Source organism: Rhamphochromis longiceps, linkage group LG5 (genome assembly GCF_057381845.1).
Source record: "Rhamphochromis longiceps isolate RC_006_pf linkage group LG5, R_longiceps_female_GT1.1, whole genome shotgun sequence".
Lineage (NCBI taxonomy): Eukaryota > Metazoa > Chordata > Actinopteri > Cichliformes > Cichlidae > Rhamphochromis > Rhamphochromis longiceps.
The window spans coordinates 24,192,377-24,211,510 of record NC_140561.1 but is presented as its reverse complement, the minus strand read 5'-3'; the positions used below and the strand labels follow the sequence as shown (position 1 = coordinate 24,211,510).

Sequence of the window (19,134 nt, the reverse complement as noted above, 5' to 3'; positions counted from 1 at the left end):
CCTTCCTGCCTGCTGTGCTGCTGCGAGCTGAATGTACTCAAGAGATGCTGCTTTCTCCGCTTATCTCACCCTTTCACTCGCTCATGCTCTACGTGCCCTTTTCCTCTCCCTCACTCACTCTCTCACTCGCTGTGCTCGCTGGCTGCCCCCCCCTCCCCCGCCCTCCTCCTCTCTCCTGTCATCATCCTCCTACATCACAGATTACGTTCATGTGTCGTGCTGCAGCCTTGTAACGCTGTGTGCCGTGTGCAATCAGCGGAAGGGGTTTCCTGCAAGCGTGCATAAGGTGGAGTTCACAGATGGAAACGCCATCCATCCTTCTCCGCAAGCCCCACCTTCTTCCCCCACCATCCATCCATCTTTCAGCCGCTTGTGCAGCATGTCTTCCCTGAATCTTTTCCCCCCACCATCTAACGTCAGCTCGCTGATGCATTGCTACAGCAGATAAATTCTAATAGAAAAAACATAACCTCCTCTAGGATGGTATCCTTGCCAGTGCACTACCACTAAAAGCATGCGGCATAACAAATGGCAGGGATGATTTGAAATACAGTGGAGAAGTAGCTCATTGTCTTTCTGCCTTGTGCTTCCATGTTGTCCTTGTCTCTCTCTGTTTTATATGTGTCCCCGTTCCAGTTACAATGGTAAATATGATTTTTGTTTTTTTAGCCAGATCTTTTTTTATGGATCAAAAGTGAAAGGAGGATGTCACGTACATACTGTAAAGCCCCTTAAGGTGAGTTTATGATTTGTGCACAATAAAACTGACCTGAGATGTAGAGAACAAGAGGACAGGAAAAGAAAGGCAAACCAGAGAAGGGCAGAAATGCATCTATATCTTTTAGACTTTATTAACAGATTTTTATATTATTCTTTAATGGTGGTATTGGCTAAACATATCTGCTCTTGGTAGCGATATAGGTATGACATTTAGGTTCACCTTACTTTGATCTTTGTAACAGGATGTGCGATGATATCAGTAAGATTTTCCCAATTTTACTTAACTTGAGGGCAATTCAGCATCAGCATGTTATGCAGCCACTTGAAAGGGCAATACATGGTACATTTCTGTGCTGACTACATCTGTTTATACAGCAAATCAGCAGCACATCTCAATTTTTGTTTACAGCATCGATAAAGGGTGTAAACAAATAGATACCACATTCACAAACTCGTACACACAAACAACTGAGTCATACGCTTCTCGTTACTAAACGACTATCTCCAGCCTATGTCTAGCTTCATTGTATATTCACTATTCCAGGCCATGAGAAGAGCACGATTGCTGAAAGGCATCGGCAGCAGGAGCGGAGTGCAATATTTGCTACTCTAAGCTTTGCTCCCAAAAAAAGAAAAAAGAAGGAAAAAAACAGTCCAAAGACGACAGGACAAAGAGGGAGAAAGACGATTATTCATGCGGGAAGAAAATCCCACACATGTCTGAGCCACATTAGCGAGAAGAAAAATGCAGACCTACAGTACACCGCTTTCATCTCATCTTCAGTGGGAAAATATTTCTTAAAGGATGGAAAGCAGTCTTACCAATTTAGCCCACTACCATTTATCATGTCCAACCTCTCATTATATGTCAGCAATTGAGATTTCTGGAAGCTTTTGTTTTCAATGATAGACTCTCAAGTGATGGAAATGTATTTTCAAACTGAGAGGCTGTTTTTCAACGGCTGTCTAAGCTCCTCAAATGGATACATATTTTTTTCAGGCGAGTAGTGACTGCTGTTTAGATTAGTGCACGTTATACAACCAATTTCCGTCAGCCACCAGCACCCGTCTTTTACTATCCCCTTATGTTCAGTTGGAGAGAAATACCTCAAGGGTACACTGAAATTTATGTGATGTTCACCGTTCCTGAAAAAGTGCTGAAAAGGAGGGTCACAGAAAAAGGTGACCCTGCTTTCAGTTACATAAAGAAAAGAAGAAAAAAAGAAAGAAATGATCAAGGGCAGATTTGACAAGTAACCCAGTGTAGTATGTTGGGGGTATAAAAGACTTAATGGATCTCTGTTCGGCTTCTTTGCATAACATGCAGGATTCACATTTGTAGCAAGTCACGATGAGTCAGGTCTAGTGAGGGAGGCTTTGTTTAGCGAACCAGAAGAGAGCCAGAGTGAGTCACAGAGCTGCAGTGTGAACTGTAGCGACATCCTAAGCTCGTGCTGGCCTACATGTTTCATGACACTTACACACATCACATAACACGTTTCCAGAGAGCCGTTATATAATAAATATGGGGAAAAACTATGCAGGTAACAAAGTCAAAGAAAAGCTCTGCGGTAATTCGTGGAGCTAAAGGTTTCTTGAATTATTACTTTTCTTTAGCACTTAAAAAGAATATTCTGGTATTTGTAGAATAGATTTGTTGCAATCATCATCTTCAACAAACACTTTTAGGGCTTTATTTCAGCAGGGCAGGAGAGATAAACAGGAAATGAGGGGAAGAGAACATGAGAATGACATGCAGCAAAGCCAAAGGTCCTGACAGCTGAGAGGCGAAACAGTGATGCCCACGTGATATGCAGCCTAACCTCTCAGCCATTAGGGCATCTTTTTAAAAAAAAAATAAGATGTGCTCTATTTACCAAAGAATTTCTCAATCACCCCAGAGCTGACTTGAGTAAGTATTGTTGAGTATAGTATTGCTACAGCTGGAAGGAGACAGTATGATTTGTTCGGCGCTCCTGAAAAACAGTAAGGATGAGCAGACTTAGCAAACCCACTACGCCTGCAGCATTTCTCATCTGTCAAAACAGACACAAGGCTATATACATTACAAGCACTGGCACATGTGCGCACACATCCTCACACGTACACACTGCCGTCTACACAAAACACAGATCCAGAGGAGCACATTGAGCCCTTCTGTGTACGTCACTGTTTCTTGAAAAACATGGCTGTAAAACATCAGGAGAAAAAAAGTGATCCTTCTCCATCTCCATTGGACAACAACAAACAATACAGGGTGGTATTTCTAGCGGAGTGAATGATATTAAGGGTTTTTGTAAATTTGTATATTATCCATGTCAGTGTGTCTGGTTTGCACAAGCATGACTATAAACTGCTTTGCAGATTTGCTGCAGATTTCTGAGTGTGTGTGTGTGTGGGTGATAAAACCTCTTGTGGTTAAATTTAGATAATGCATGAACAATTTGGAATATTTCAGTTCTTTGTGCAGTGATCATGACATGGTATAAATCACTGTACAACTTTAAAAAGCCTTCCATATAATTGCAAACGTTGATATTATAATTAATTGCCCAACTCAATTTTAACTCAACCAGTGTTCTTTTCTGTTGATTCATGCCTTTTAAAATAAATGAGATGCTAATACTGAGGAATAAAACCTTCTAAACTGAAGTTTTTCTTGCAGGGAGTAAATGCAGATGCACTGGCAACTTAATTAAAACACAGGGGGCACAACCCAGGAAGCTATGGTTATTATCTGGCTATGCATTTATAAAGTTACAGACTATTTCTGCTTCTACACAAGGTCCTACAATAGCAGACTGTCACAAAGGTCACCTCATCTCTGCATCTCGTGCATTAGAAGTGAGTGTGTTTCAATGCACTTGAAATGGTTGAAAAACTGGGAAAAAAGCAAATATTAAAAGGGTATTCTAGCCTTGATTCTCCTTCAGGGAATACTGTGGATTTATCCAAGCTATTATAAAAAAAAATCTCTCTGAATGAACTTTAACAGCACTGTGTGGATGGATGGAGCTTCGAGATTAAAACACCCACACACAACTCAGATATCTACTGCAAATCCCCCAAAACACCATTTAACCAGGCTTGTGAGCTACACACACAGAGGCACACGCACACACACAGACACAAAGGATCAAAAATTACTCTTCAGGGCATGCAGCAGTGCTACAGAGATTAATTCTAATGTCAAGCAGTTGTACTGTATGTTTTATACGTTATAAAATGAAGAATTCAAACTTGTCATGGCAACAAGTAGAAGAGATGTTGGCTCAGTAAGCAATAACAATAACAATAAATAATGCAGAGCTATACACAGTGATATATAACCCCCTGTATTTGAAATTTCGAGTGGCAAATTTATTTATCTACAATTACACAGTTATGCAAATACACAATATTTATTTTTGCGTGCTTAGCTATGGTTGCACTTCCCCTATTAATACTCCATGTGCAACACAGCGGGGTATAGCGAGTGACCTTACAACTTTGCCCTTGGGAAACTAAGACTCAGACTTTAGTAAATGGTGGAGAAGAGGTTGGGCTGCAGTAAAGCTTTTATGCCAGCAGTGCAACAGCAGGAGAGGCAAAGAAAGATTTAGCAGAGGAGTGATGGTTAAAATACAAACCATATTGCAAAGAACGCCTAGGATCTTTTCACCACGTCACGATGGCGAAGAGCAGATTTGTCCTGTAGCACAGCTGTAGCTGGGGTCCATTTCCTCTCTGTTGCTGGGGTGGGAGCAGCGCCTCTCACCATGGGGTCCCGAGAGTCTGTGCGTGACATCTCCAGCCTCACTTTTGCACATTTAAACTCCTCTACCAGGCTAGGGATAGGCAATGACAGTATCCCGTCGCTGTAGAGTCCAACACTGCTGAGGCATTTCGGAAGTCTAAGCCACTTCCTTACGTAGGTTTTGGAGTGAATTGATAGAAGAAAATAAATTCTAGAAAACTAAACAGAAGAAAGTTGAAGAGAAATAACAATTTAATATATACCAGTGAGACACTCCGGGGCCTGATCAACCCTGGCAGGGCTTTGCTTGGATGAGGGTGTCTAGTGATAATGGCCAAAACACCCAATGAATCCAAGGTCCACTACTGATGATGTGTCTTTAAAAATGTTGAATACTTTAAATATTATACTCTAGATCAGATTTCTAATCCCTGAACCTAACCAAGGAAGTTAAAAAGAAACTGAGAAATAAAATTGGTATAATTTGTGATAAAAAAGCCGAAACACCCCTGTGAAGTTAAGGCACACAACTGTGTCCCACTGGTAAAGCTTCTGGGCTGCCTTTCTTCATAGTAGCCATCCCTCAAGATTTTCTCCATTGGAAGCAATGCATTATCGGGGACTGTAACATCTAGTCCTTTATTGAATCATTCATATCACAAGTGTGGATTATAAATGAACCTCTAACATTTGGGAAACACTTCTCACAGGACTTTGTGCATAGACCTCTGTAAATATGAAAAACAACCATTACTGACATGACTACACATAGGCTAGCCAGCTAGCAGTGTAGCGGCAAACTTTAAAGTGACCACATTTAAGTTACCAGCTAATGTTAGCAAGCTTGACTGTAAAGCTGCATCCATAAACTGTATGTAAAGACACTATAATCACTTTTTCTCAAATTCATACTTTTTAAAATAAATGAGAGTGCAAATACTGAGGGAATGAAAAACCTTCTAAATGGAGGTTTTCCTTGCAGGGTGTAATTTCAGATGCATTGGCAAGTTAATTAAAACAAAGGGGGCACAACCCAGGAAAGCTATGATTATTATCTGCCAGCAGTAGGAAGTGGATTCTATACATGATCCACATAATCACTTTTTTTTTTAAAATAATTGAACTGTTTTGCAAACTGGTATGTTTTTACCTCAAATGTGGGTTCAAGGTGCACTTTCACTTGGTTCTGAGTGAGATATTGGCCCAATCCATGCTTGGTGACAGTGCAACCCCTTTATGGGCTAAGATAAAATCAGAAGCCTCTGTATCGCTCTTCTTCTGCAGGTCTCGGGCAGTTATATGTGTGTTTGTGTGTGCCTGGTTAACGTTGCATTTTCTTTTGATGTTCCACCAGGCATGGGAAGCAATTGTAATCTCCATGGCAACAGTCCTGCGAGCGCTGAAAAAGATCCTCCTGGTTAGTCATTTGTTGGACATGTTTGTGTTTGTGCAGACACGTAGTTTAGCTAGTGTATTAACTGCCTCACAGCCAATCTGCATGATCTGTACTTCTATGATTCAGACTGACAGAAATTTGAAAAACCAAAAAGTTTGCAACAGTTAACAGCAAGATGAACTGTCGTCTGAGTCTTTGCCTAGGCTAATCTTTCAAAGCTGTGGCGTCTGAATAAAGGCTGCCACTTAATCTGCTGCAGAAGTTTCACTGGGAACTTTCACAGTAATTTATAGGACACCACCAAGACCACTTAGTAGGGAAATCAATGTGCAACCACCACAAATATTGATTTGGTTTAATTAGTTCTTAATTAGGTATTTTACAATCAAAAAGACAGATATTTCTTGCTTTAATTCCAGTCACTGCACTTATTTTCAGGCAATCTCCAGAAATACTGTGAAAACACATGAAAGGACTCTCTCTGCAGTGTGGCATCTGAAACTAGTTTACTGTTGTTTTAAAAGATACGATTTTACTTTATTAGGCCAAAAGCTGGAAACCTCCATTCACAGTTTCCCCTAAGAACCAAATAGTGATTATCTGTAACTGAGTGTTTCATGTCCCTGAACTCGATTTTTCATCTCACCCCGTCATACACACCGATTTGTACCCAGGTACACAAAATCAATGTTTTACAGTCACAACCAAGTTTCATGTCAAGGATTTGCAGGAATTAAAAGGAATAATTAAAAAACTGGGATTTATAAAGGTTTTCGTTTGCCTCTACTGTACACACGAATTATACTGCCTACTAAAAAATATTACATACAAATTTGTCTTGACCGATGTCAGAGTTAATGCCCATGAGAGACTGAGACTGGGCTGAAAGAACGTGACTGACTACACAAACCTTTCAGCATCAACTGTTTATTACTAAAAATGAATAAAAGGTTGGAAGAATCTTTTTCCTTTTTCTTTAATTTAATGCAGAGTAAATACTAAAACATGCACAGCATTTTGGGGCCTCTATAGATGACACAGGATGTAAAGTACTCTCATTTAGGTGTGTGTACATTTTAATTACAAAGTCCACGCATCCATCCATTTTTTGCACTTATCCAGATTCGGGGTCAGAGTGGGGTCAGTGCTCGGTTAACCCTGGACACTTTGGCTGTTTGTCAAAAGGCACACACATAGAGAAAGATAACCATTCCCACCTACAGCCAATTAAAGACCAATTAACCAAAACAAGGGTGTTTTTGGACTGCGCAATGAAGCTGAAATACCTGAAGGGAACCCACATAACTGCAGGGGAAACATGCACACTCCCCAAAGAACCTCAACTACCAGATTTGAACCCAGGACCTTCCTCCTGTGAGGCAGCACGTGCTGTACAGCTGTTACACGGTGAGGAGCTATTATTATATGTTTTAATACTGTGGTCTTTGTATCTTTACAATAATCTTGTGTTACAACTTTTCCATATTACAGGCCAGTGCTGTTTAAAATAAAGCAACAAGCAAGCTTACACTAAAACCTATGAAAACTGCTTACAAGCCAGAATATGTAAGGGACATCCATGACCATGCTGGTCGGTCAGTGGGGTAATTTATACTTGGCCAAGCAGACTTGGTTAAGCAAATGTGGTTTGTAATAAAGTAACTAGCTCTGTTTGTTAGATTTAACAGGTTAACTTTACTTGGTTAAATTAAATAGAGCAGCTAAAAATATGCATGATTTCCCTATATGCACTTGTACTCTTTAATAAGGCTAACCAATATCCAGATTTGCTCCCAACACTGACAGTCATAATCCCTACAGCCTAAAGTTACCAAGCAATGCTGGTTATACTGCTGTTGTACAGGACTACTACTTACAGGAATACTATAGTACTCCAGATTCAGACCAAGAGGAATACAATTTTCACCTCCCAGTGGATAAGGCAATGTTTACAGGTAATTTGAACAGTTAATAATATATTTTGTTCTGAAATTTAAATAGCTGAAAAATGAAACACAAAAGCATATCTCGATCTGTCTGCCTCTGTAATCTCCCTGTACTGACCTTTTTCCAACTCTCCTTCATGTGCTCCTGTCTTGACTTAAAACATTTTCATATTTAGGTGATTCTGTTAATTGCTAGTAAATGCCAATATTTTGATTTCAGATATGGAATAAAGAAACAGTTCAGAACGTACACATCAGGAGTGTTAAAGTGAGGGTGGTGAGGCGACGTAATGATGGCCGTGCGAAGATAAGTTACCGCAGTCTTATCTCAGTCTCATTCAAGCAAACAATAGAGCGCTGGGATGACAAGCTTTTAAGGTGTCATTTGAATGTTGGGCATCGATAACTATCCAGTGTGTTGTCGGCATAAACCAAGCAGATTATAGATGCTTGGAGTGCAGCGAGCCCTTTCTAAAGAGGACTCGTAAAAAAATCACTGCAGCTTCCCGAGAAGTGGAATCTAGGAACAAAAGCACACGCATATAAATTTAGAAATAATAGATGATTTCTGGTTCTTTCAAACTGTTTTGGAAATCTGAATGTTAACTGTTGGTATTTTCTTGGATAGTGTGTGTGTGCGTGGATTCTTACATTAGACATCGTATTATCTTTATGAGAAACATAATAAAAAATGTCTGCCTGCTTCATTTTCCAATTTGTACCAGATATTTTAGGGCCTTCTCTTAAAAAAGAGTGCCATTGGAATTCAGGCAACCACTTCGAAGTCTGTCCATTCAGTGGACTGGTATCATTCAATGCGGATGGTCATTTGCTGAATGGACTAATCCTGCTGCTTTTCCTCACAAAGTAATACTAACACAGTTTTAGAAGTTGACATCTGTGTCCAGAATAATTCAGATTAACTGCCGTTAATAAGGATTGTTTAGCTGTGGAAATAGAAAAAAGAATATATTTTATGAATCTTATTTAAATGCAATAATATAATTACAAGGTCATGCAAAAGCATTAAGTAGAATCACTACAGGTCAATAGAAAGCATATACTGCATGTATAGCATTAATATTTAAAAAATAATAATGCAGTAAAATAAAATAAACCCTTTTTTACTCCTTCTAGTGCTTCACTGCTGATTTAACAAGGTGCTTTAATACACTGAGAGAGCTTGTTAGTCAGGATTCACTAATCTCATCAATATTCATTTGGCTGAAAAGATGACTCACAGCAATCACCAAAAAAGATAATATTTGTCCAACTCGTGACACTCCCATAATGAGCTGCAGACACATTGATGTGTCATGTAGCTACATTCAATATTAATTCAGTCAGATAGATGTGAGCATCGGGCCCATACGACTAGCAGCTAATCCAGTGGGTAAGACTGATGGTAGCCACAGCAGTCTTCTGTCTTTTACCACCACCGCTGTATTTGACGTGATTCTCACACTGAAAAACTCGCAGCCCTTTAGCATTATGAGAATTTTCAGGCTGGTAAGTGAAGCCTTTCTTGATGTAGATTTAATTCAATATTTGCTTTTAATTGCTTTTATTGAATTTGTTCTCTGGAGTCACAACACTGTGGTGCACAATCTGAGAGTCTAGGAGCTGATTGGAACAAACCTCATCATCTTGTCAGTATAATTACATTATCTTCTTGTTTTTTTGGTTTTTTTTAACAAGATGTGACATTCAATATGAAATTTAAATGCCACACAAAGATCAACCAATTCCATTCTTTCCCTGAAGAGCTTTCATGAGGGTTCAAGTTAGCACTTCACAGATGTATTTAAAAAACAAACAAAAAAACCCTAACAAATCAAATTGACTTCAAATTAAATAAAAAATCCATTACACAGAAAAGAAAACAAGGATGTTCAAAGGTAAATGGATTTAGGCTCCAGCTCATGCAGTCTATTAACTGTTCTGTTACTGTCAATGATATAATGCTCATTTAATCTAGTTCAAGATGTTGTAATTTTATGGTCGTTTTTATGAATTTGTTTTATTACTATTATTCTAATAGGTATAGAGGTGATTATTTTACTATGACTTATATCAACTCTATAATAACTGAATGACTGCTCTAAAACAGGTGTAGCAAAAGCTTGACATTAGAACCTTCATGTTGTCTGTTTTCATTGCACCACAGTCCCATTGATCCAAGTGACACCAACAGACTGGCTAAACTGATCAGGAAGGGTGGCTCTGTGGCTGGCTGCAAGTTGCAAGCTTTTAAAAAAATAAAAAACAGTGTGACCTTATGCTGACTTCATTAAAAAAAATTATTTCATACTGCAAATTATGCAGCAGGTTTTATGCAGCAATTCATACACCTGAATAACTCAGTGTGTGCGTGGATGCATTTGCACATGCCGCTGTGTGTGTGTATGTGTTGCAATGTGTGTGCATCATATTGGATTTTGCTCATTATGTTAAAATTCAAAACAATCACTGGAAATTTCAATCTGCAGAATAAAAATAGTGAAGGTAAGTTCCAGATCTCTACAAAATTCAACAAAAACAGCATAGAAAGTCGGTATTTTCTTTTTTGTATACAGTTCTTATATTTAAAGAAACATTGACTTTCTAAATTGAGGTTTTAAAATGTTGAATTTTGAAAGATCTGTATTCAGAAACTTTCAGGCTATGTTGTCGATACCTCTCGAGGACTGAGAAACTGAAAAAGGGAGCTCTATCACTTCTCTTGCTTTATTTTTTTAAGCACAGAATACCCATATTCAGGCCTAATGGTGTACCAGCCTAGGGCAGAGCGCACACCACAGGACCTGACTGCAGAATTTCAGGCAGGGATGGCAAAGTTAATGAGAACGAAGCCTTACACCAGCACCAGTTAGAGGGGCTACAGCCTCAATTCAGTGGTAGAGCAGCCAGGTTCAGGACTGGAACATAATACTGTAGCGCACCAACCGTAGGGACAGCTTTGCTGGCAATCGTTTACCTGTTGTAGCTTTTTTACTGTCACAGAAATTCGGTCTGTGGGCTACTGTGCGGTTTTTACAAGCAGTTTGAAAAGTGGACGTAGCTGATGTGACATCACACAGGGGTTTCTGAAGACCAGTTTTGAAATCCTGAGACATCTGGAACTTTGTAGAGATCGGGAACTTTCCGCTGTCGCCATCTTAGTTGCAAAAAAATGAGGAAAATGGGTCTGACCTGTGCTCATGAGCATGTGGTTTCATACCACAGATCATCCTCCCAATTTAAAACATATGACCACTGATTACAAAATAAACTTATTTTTTTAGTTCAATATGACCCCAAAGTGAGTGTCTGAGCCCATGAACTCAGCAGGAAGATTTTTGCAGAGGTGGAGACAGAGCTTTTTTCCAATTGATTTCTACAGAGGGGCTTTTTGCAACCACAGTTAGCGCCATCTGCTGGCCTTACGATAGAATGCAGACTTAAGGCACTTTGGTTTACACCATGGTTGTTGGTCCTTGCTAGCCATAAAGAAGAGAAAAACTAATGTACAAGAGCTAGCTGAAGTGAAAGCGAGTGTTTAAAAACAATGAAAAATGCTCATTGGTGCTACAATCCCTGCTTATCCTGCTTTTTTGGAAGAACTGGGCACAAACATGTTTGATTTGGTTGCATACTGCTTTGCATAGGTTCTGCCGTTTACATCAGTATTTGCATAGCCTCCGCCTAGGATTTTGTGTAACGGTGCAGTATGAGGAAAAGAATTACTTAGAAATAAGGCACAAAATAACTTGTTCGTTGAGGCTCTGCTGTTTGTGGATTTAGGCAACTAAAAAACTTCACAAGCCAAAAGGCTGATTTTCTAACTCCTAGACAGTATAAAGGTAGTATAAAAGATCAACATCATCACTTTCAATATGAATTGATGTCTGCTACCTGTGATGTTATCTTAATACAGTGTATTTACTAATGTAAGCAACGATATTAGACATAAAAACACACAGAAACATCGGTAATCACTTTTTGGCAGACTGTAATTCTATCAATAATAATAATAATAATATGATAATGATGATGATAATAAATGACATTCCTACCACTACAAAAGAGTTTGGCACAGTTATCTTATATTAACTGGGTAAAGTTTTGGACTACAAATGCGTTCTTACTAAGAAAGCGAAGGAAGTTTAATTGAGAATCATACACAGATATTATTCTAACTCTGTAAGTTTAAGGAAGACATATTTTTTTTAACTCATGTTAACTTATGTGATATGTATCCATAGACATTTGTGCACCAGTTCTAGCCATGTCCATGATTCAGTTATTCATAACAGAAACAACAAAAGAACTACTCCTAAACAATCTTTTAATTATTTTAGAGAAGTAACATACTGAGCCAAATTCATTCTAAAACTTCAGTTATAACTTTTGAAAAAGAAACTACGTATAAAAACTCGCCCTGGTTCAGTTTTTTTTAAAGCGACTCCACATAGGAAATTAGCATGACCTCATTCCCTCCTGCTAAACCTAATGTAAAACTGCCATCTACTGGCTAAATATAAAGCGGTTCAAACGTCTTCAAATTGTTTTCCAAGTAGTAAACTGTAGTAATACGTTGAAATATACAAGTATTTCTGTAAAAAATACAACGCACGTGTATTAAGGGTGATTAAAGGGAATTTAACGGCTCCCGTTGCTTACCTCCCATTACCAACCACATCTCCCGTCAGCCCCCGGTGCGGAGCGGCGTCTGTGACGCATATTTTCGTCGACTATGAAGTGCACAGCTGAGCTAAACTGACACCATGGACGTTTAACGATAAATTGGGTCATTTTAATCCTGTCCACTGGCCGTGATCGTGCTTAGTGCCACTGAGGCCTTCCGTCTGAAATGTCTCTCATACTTCACGGAGTCGAGTTTGTATTTTACGACTTATTTAATAGGTTTTCCCGCCGTTAACCAGCTCGTGTTATTGCAGGACAGGTGTCTCTGCTAGTTCAAAATGACTCTTCCAGCTCTGCACAACACCAGCGTGCTTTACAGACGGATACTGTCACAGTTTCCTCAGGACATCAGCTTAGCGTTTGCCTACGGATCGGGCGTTTTTAAACAGCATGGGACCAGCCAAGGTCAAATGGAGGTAAGACACATAGCTGTTTCTGAGTACTCGTGGCGTTAAATCTGCACTGTAAGTATTGTATACAAAATATTTTACACATTTTTAATCCGCAAGTTAACTGTACAACATTGTATTTGTGGCAGGGAGCCATCTACCCTGCTGTATTGCCTATAATATTACACACATCATTGAAAATGTGTATGTTGGGACATGGACTCAATATTTGTCCATGAATGAGGCTGTTTGTACATAACAGTCCTATCATTATGTAAACACAGATAATTCCTGAGGCATTAGACTGCAATACTTCAAACCAGTCTTTAAAAAAAAAAATGAAGGAATCAAATTGTTTTCAGTGATGTAAACACCATATTGTGTATTACATCACAACTTTTTGCACACGTGTAACTATGGATTGTTCTTATATTTCTGACATGCATTTACAATATGTATATGTTACCACGAAATCACACAATACACTGCGATACCTATGAAGTTGTTCCTTAACAGTTTGAAGTTGTGATGTAGTGAAATGCCTTCGATCCTCTGTTGTCCTCTGATACACGCAGAAAAACATGCTGGACTTTGTGTTTGCGGTGGACGACCCGGTGACGTGGCACACCATGAATCTGCTGCAGAATCGCAAACACTACTCCATCCTCAAGCTGCTGGGTCCCACGGTGATCAGCTCCATACAAAATGATCACGGAGCTTCGGTGTACTACAACACGCTGGTGCCTGTGGATGGAAGGGTAAATGACTACATTCTCATAAACCTAAACACATCTGTAGGTCTTTTTCTAGTTTTCTCTATGTGTGCACCATCAATGTGCCCTGCTCTACAGACACAAAACTCCTCACATAACCTGTGAATTTGTCACAGGAGTGATGGTGTTTTGTGTTGCTTTGTAGGTTAGTTTATAGGATCACCTCTATACAAAATGCATGTCTGAATCAAAAATCATTCATTTGTTCATGGTGATGCAAGCATGTTCAGATGTACATTTACTTTAAGAGGTTTTTGTGGGTTTAATTTATTAACTGCATATTTCCTCCCCTGTTCTCAGATAATAAAATATGGGGTAATAAGTACAGACTCTCTGATTGACGACCTGATACACTGGAAGACCATGTATGTAGCTGGGCGCCTGCACAAACCGGTTGGTATCCAGATTGGACTGTTATTGAACCCTCAGACAAACTATGCTGATTATTTTACATTTATTAGAATAATTATTGTAATGTGTAATCTGAAATGGGATGCAAGGGTTTAGAACAATGTTTTTGTTGCATTCACGTTTAGTTCTTCTGATAACGTAGTGCATTGGTCTGCACTTGTGTTTAGGTGAGACTGCTGGTCCAGAGTGAGAGCCGAAAGCTCCGCGCTGCCCTGGTCGCCAACCTGAAGAGCGCTGTGACTGCTTCCTTCCTGATGCTCCCAGAGAGCTTCACTGAGGAAGACCTTTTCCTGCAGATAGCTGGTCTTTCTTATGCTGGTAAGCAGATTTATAAAACCGCAGAGAGCTTAAGAAGATTGCATACTTTCATAGTTACTTTCAAGTTGCAGATTTAGATCAGAATAAGACCATGTCTCTTTCTGATCTTTTTCTCCCATGTGCACACATTTACTGCTTACTTGTGTTATTCAGAGTCAACACAGGGATTAATATCCAAGGTGTAGTGCTCCAGCTTTTGTAGTTTAGAAAAACATACTGCTTGTTCAGAAGACTTCAGAATTATTCAACGTCATTTTAATTAAACTTTTTAATTTTCCTGATAATATGCAATGAAATGGCTTGAATTCAACACATGTTATCCTCATCATGAGGCTTTCAGTGTCTTAAAGCAAAGAGTGTGCGTACAATGACAGTGCTGTGTAACACTACAGGTTGTTATGGGAGATGATTATGAGTGTGCTCCTGACTTAGGCAAACTGAAGTGTTATTTTTTTTATTTTTTTTGTTTGCTCCTCTGAAGGGGATTTTAGGATGGTGATTGGAGAGGATAAGTCCAAGGTGGCCAATATCGTCAAAGACAACATTCAACACTTCAGGATTTTGTATAGCAACATCTTAAGAGATTGCCCTCAAGTGGTCTACAAACCTCACCAAGGAAAACTTGAGGTATGATACTGTAAACAGGCACCAGAAGAATACACACTTTCTTTCAGCATCTCTGATATTTGAGCAACGCAGCTCAGTTTGGACATTGGGTACTTTTACAGAGTGTCAGCTGAATAAACTGAAGTGCTGTACCTCAGAAATTATCCTTATTAAGCGTTGAAATGTAATACCATGAAACAACAGCTACCGATATATTTCCAGAAATATAACAAGATGGATAAATTCTTTAAAGTGCCTTTGGACCTTTTATAAACAGTGAAATTATCCAGCTGTCGTGCCTGTTTTGTGAAATGCACAAATAGATTTTCACACTAAAAGTCTACAGTAATTAATGGTATAGTGTGGTAACTGTGTGTCTACTCAATAAATGGCAAATTTCTTTGCAGTCAAATCTGTGTACTTTTTAAATGCTGCAACCACTCCCTGTTTTTCCAACGAAACACTGAATACCTGAGAAATGACTCTGAGCGATTACGAGAAGAAGAGGCAAGAAATGTGTATGTCTTTGTGTGTGTGATATCTTTTGCAGTCATCTGTTACAAGATGGGGATTTTTGCAATGTAAACACGAGCCCACTTATAAACAAAACAAAAAAAAGCATGACACATAGCAACATGCGAGGTGCCACCTTTGCTGCTTTTGTTGGCACGTTTTCAGTGAAGTTACAGTAATATTATGCAACCATTAGCATTAGCAGCTGCCTACGTGTGCACGTGTTGATGTGCAGATCAGATCCTAAAACCATTACCTATTCATCAAAGCTTAATACTTTTTAAAAGCCATATTTTGTATTAAAATAGTTGAGGTTAGTGAATTATATTGACCTATATATGTCATGTTGAGCTTCGCAGCTGTAAATAAATAGTCTGGAGCAATAGGACCAATTTTGTGAACACAAAATGCCTCTTAGGTTATGTCTGATAACGGCAGATCAGAGATGCATTGGCTGTTTGTTTGTTTTTTTCTTTTTAACTTTTAAAACATTTACCTGATTTACAGTTCTGCAGAGATCCCCAATGACTCTGATTTCTGAATAAACTTCTACAGAAGCATACTTTAAAAGATGACAAAAAAGTAAAAATGCACTTTCATTCCTAATAGTTACAATGTAAAGCACCTGTAGAGCTATTCTGCCAGCTATCACTGAAAGCTGATTGTGTTCATCTGGACTGCTCAGTGGGAGAAACATTTTGTTTCACCCAGGTGACTTCTTCAGTCAGGTTTTCACATCTTTATAAACGATATATTTTCCACAAAGACTGAAACTAGCACCACTAACAAGCAGTGGGCCGTGAAGTCAGTTTAATGATCATTGGCCAACTATATGTATCTCTGTTCATTTATTTTTGTATGTTTTCCTGAAGGTTGACAAAAGCCCAGAAGGCCAATTTACTCAGCTGATGGCGTTACCTCGGACTCTCCAACAAAGGATCACAAAGCTGGTTGATCCTCCAGGGAAGAACCGGGATGTGGAAGAGATCCTGCTCCAGGTGGCTCAGGATCCTGACTGTGGAACAGTTGTGCAACAAGGTAGAGAAGAAAGATGACGAAGAAATGGGATCGGTTCTCTTTAGAGGAACGTTGGCATAAGCAGAGGCAGTGAGGGAGGAAGAAATGGGTCATGGAAACAGATATTAAGTGTGTTTTAATTACATGTTTGAGCTTGTTTTTATTGCTTCCCAGGTATCTCATCCATTGTGAAATCCTCCAGTATAACACAGAGTATCAAAGGCATTGTTACAGCTGGTAAGAAATCTTATATTATGTACTGTGTATTGTGTCTGTGTGTACGCCACAGCTAGATGAATGGTTTACCTGAAGATAGAGAGGGGGAACTGGTCAAACTGGTGCATTCTAAAGACAACCTGCCTAACAAGACCTCCAAAGCTCAGTATCCATCATATATTGTTTGATTATTCTACACACAATCTAGATTATAAAAAAATTATTGGGGTGATATAAGAGAACTATGTTATGCATGTTAATGGGTGGTCCGTGTGATCCTTTCCCTCCTCCAGGATTGTGGAAAACTGTATCCTACAGCTCCAAAAAACTGATGAAGATGTGGAAGGGCGGGAGGAGGAAGCCGTCGGTCTCTCAGATGTCTTGACCTTGTCGGTTTACCAGGAACTTGTTCGTCTTTGTTACTGTCAGTCTGACAATCTAATGCTGCCCGTCCTTTTTTAAACCCCATCTAGAACAATCACACCCTAACCTATGGTTGTATCACTTTGTAGTGTCTACGTATGCGACCTATGACCAGGTGTAAGGCCGTGTGTAAAAATTAAGAACCATCTGTGCTTGAGCCCTCATTAAATTTATATAATTCATGAATAAAGGGTGGCATTTTCTAAGTTGGACTGAGTAATGGTTGACATTTGCTGGTAGTACAGATTAGCCTTTCTGGATGATGGACTACAGTGACTGATGACATACTGAAAGGTCTGAATGGACTACTTTTAAAGGCCATGCAGTAAAATTGGCCCAAAATCAGTGTTAAGAACTTGAAACCTGTACCTCAAGTTTTGTGAAGGAATAAGTTTGGTTGCATGTGTGTCTTCTGAATCAATGTCAGTGTTGTGTTGAGTTTTCTTTGTGAACGGTGCTATCAACAGGTCAGGTGGATGGATCTGTGTGTCAAACACCCATATTTGTGTGGATATTTGTGACATAATGCTTTCCTGAGCCCTCTACCGTGTCCATAACCATCCCATCTGAGTGCCTAACACTTCAACTGTAAAACTAAGTCTTGAGCCTCAACCAGGCCTTTGAATGGATAAGAAGTGAGTATCGGCCAAAACGTCCTCACTCCACTAGTCTAAAACACAAGCTAGTCCTCACGAGGATGGCACACTTATTTCCCTACACATTTCACCAAAGATCTCTAATGTTCAACTCTTTAGTCTGTGTGTCTTTATTCACTGACTTTATTATTTGGTTTAGCTTGTATTGGAAACCTGAACCTTTTAATGGGAAGATGCACTGATTGGTTCCTTACAAACAGGCCTGTAGTGTAATTCAGCTGCAAGAAATTGTTTTAATAAAATTTCTAATATAACATCAATTGAGACTTTTTCTCCTGTGGCATGATTTTATTTAGCCATGTTTAGGAATGTTATTTCTGGCTTCTTGCATCCTATGACCTCGTTTTATTTAAACACTCCTTTTTAAAAAATTGCTGGTCTTTTAAATTGGATTAACTGGCTGAGTGTACCTCCAGTTGCGACCACAGTCCAGACAAGATTTTTCAGTTAATGGTGATTCTAAATTCTCGGTTTGTGTCGATATGTGAGAGAGTGAGTCCCTATCTGTTTGTGTTAGCCCCACGATGGACTAGTCCAGGGTATACCCTACCTCTTCCCCTAGGATGATTTAAGGATTAAGAAAAATGTTATTCTTTGTTTCAATTGAATTTGCATTTTTGTATGATAAGCAAGACAGACACCGAACAAGCTCAAAATGAGTACATATTCCAGGATATAGGTATTTCCCCAAAATAACTGTCCATATAGTTTATGTTTAAATACAATATCTTTGAGCTTCAGTCATAATCATGGATATAAAATTAATCACAAAAGCTTTTCCTAACATATTTGCTTTAATTCTTCTTAAAATCCAAATTACAAAGAGAACTTCTTTAAACTAAAAAGCATAAAGGTCCTTTGTTCCATCACAGTATAGTACAATCATAAAAGAGCAACATCAGTTAGTCATACTGTTGTGTTTTAGTTGCACTTATCATGACTCATACTTCAGTAATCGCTACATATGAATCATCGAGACACTATTTGAACTTTTACTGCATTATTAATGACCTGCGCTTAAACACATTTTTGTTTGTTTTTGCAGTTCCACAAATCGACCAACACTGCTGTTAGTGTAGGAAAGTAAGTTTCTAGATTTATACAAGTACTGCAGTTAAACACAATTTTCCTGTGCAGTGTTATATTGCTACATTTTCAGAACCCTATGAGAGTAAATATTTTTGGCTTGAAGATTCTTACAAAAATGGTGTCTAAAAAAACAAAACTAACCATACTTCCTCTTTTGTTTGTTTTGTTTCTTTTCTTTTTGCATTGAGTGCAGGGTTTTATGGAGATATTCCATAGTTTTGTTCATTTCATTAACTCAG

At 38.9% G+C, this 19,134-nt stretch overlaps 1 protein-coding gene across 2 annotated transcripts; it reads left to right on the top strand.

The window, feature by feature from the left end:
• The first annotated feature begins 12,524 nt into the window (after window positions 1-12,524).
• Window positions 12,525-18,066, top strand: tamm41 (TAM41 mitochondrial translocator assembly and maintenance homolog). Of its 2 annotated transcripts, XM_085406767.1 has the most exons (8): window positions 12,525-12,900; window positions 13,449-13,631; window positions 13,947-14,039; window positions 14,225-14,375; window positions 14,857-15,002; window positions 16,367-16,532; window positions 16,686-16,748; window positions 17,021-18,066. In XM_085406767.1, exons 1-8 carry the CDS (start codon window positions 12,763-12,765, stop codon window positions 17,110-17,112), a joined length of 1,032 nt encoding a protein of 343 aa, XP_085262893.1. In that variant the 5' UTR covers window positions 12,525-12,762; the 3' UTR covers window positions 17,113-18,066. The 2 variants fall into 2 exon arrangements, with proteins under 2 accessions (XP_085262893.1, XP_085262894.1); XM_085406768.1 differs by lacking the exons at window positions 16,686-16,748; window positions 17,021-18,066 and adding an exon at window positions 16,801-16,996.
• The last annotated feature ends 1,068 nt before the right edge of the window (window positions 18,067-19,134 follow it).

Coding starts and splice junctions, on each gene's coding strand:
- tamm41 (XM_085406767.1), top strand. CDS start 12,763: ATGACTCTTCCAGCTCTGCACAACACCAGCGTGCTTTACAGACGGATA. Junction 12,901..13,448: donor CCAGCCAAGGTCAAATGGAG/GTAAGACACATA, acceptor TGATACACGCAG/AAAAACATGCTGGACTTTGT. Junction 14,040..14,224: donor CTGGGCGCCTGCACAAACCG/GTTGGTATCCAG, acceptor ACTTGTGTTTAG/GTGAGACTGCTGGTCCAGAG.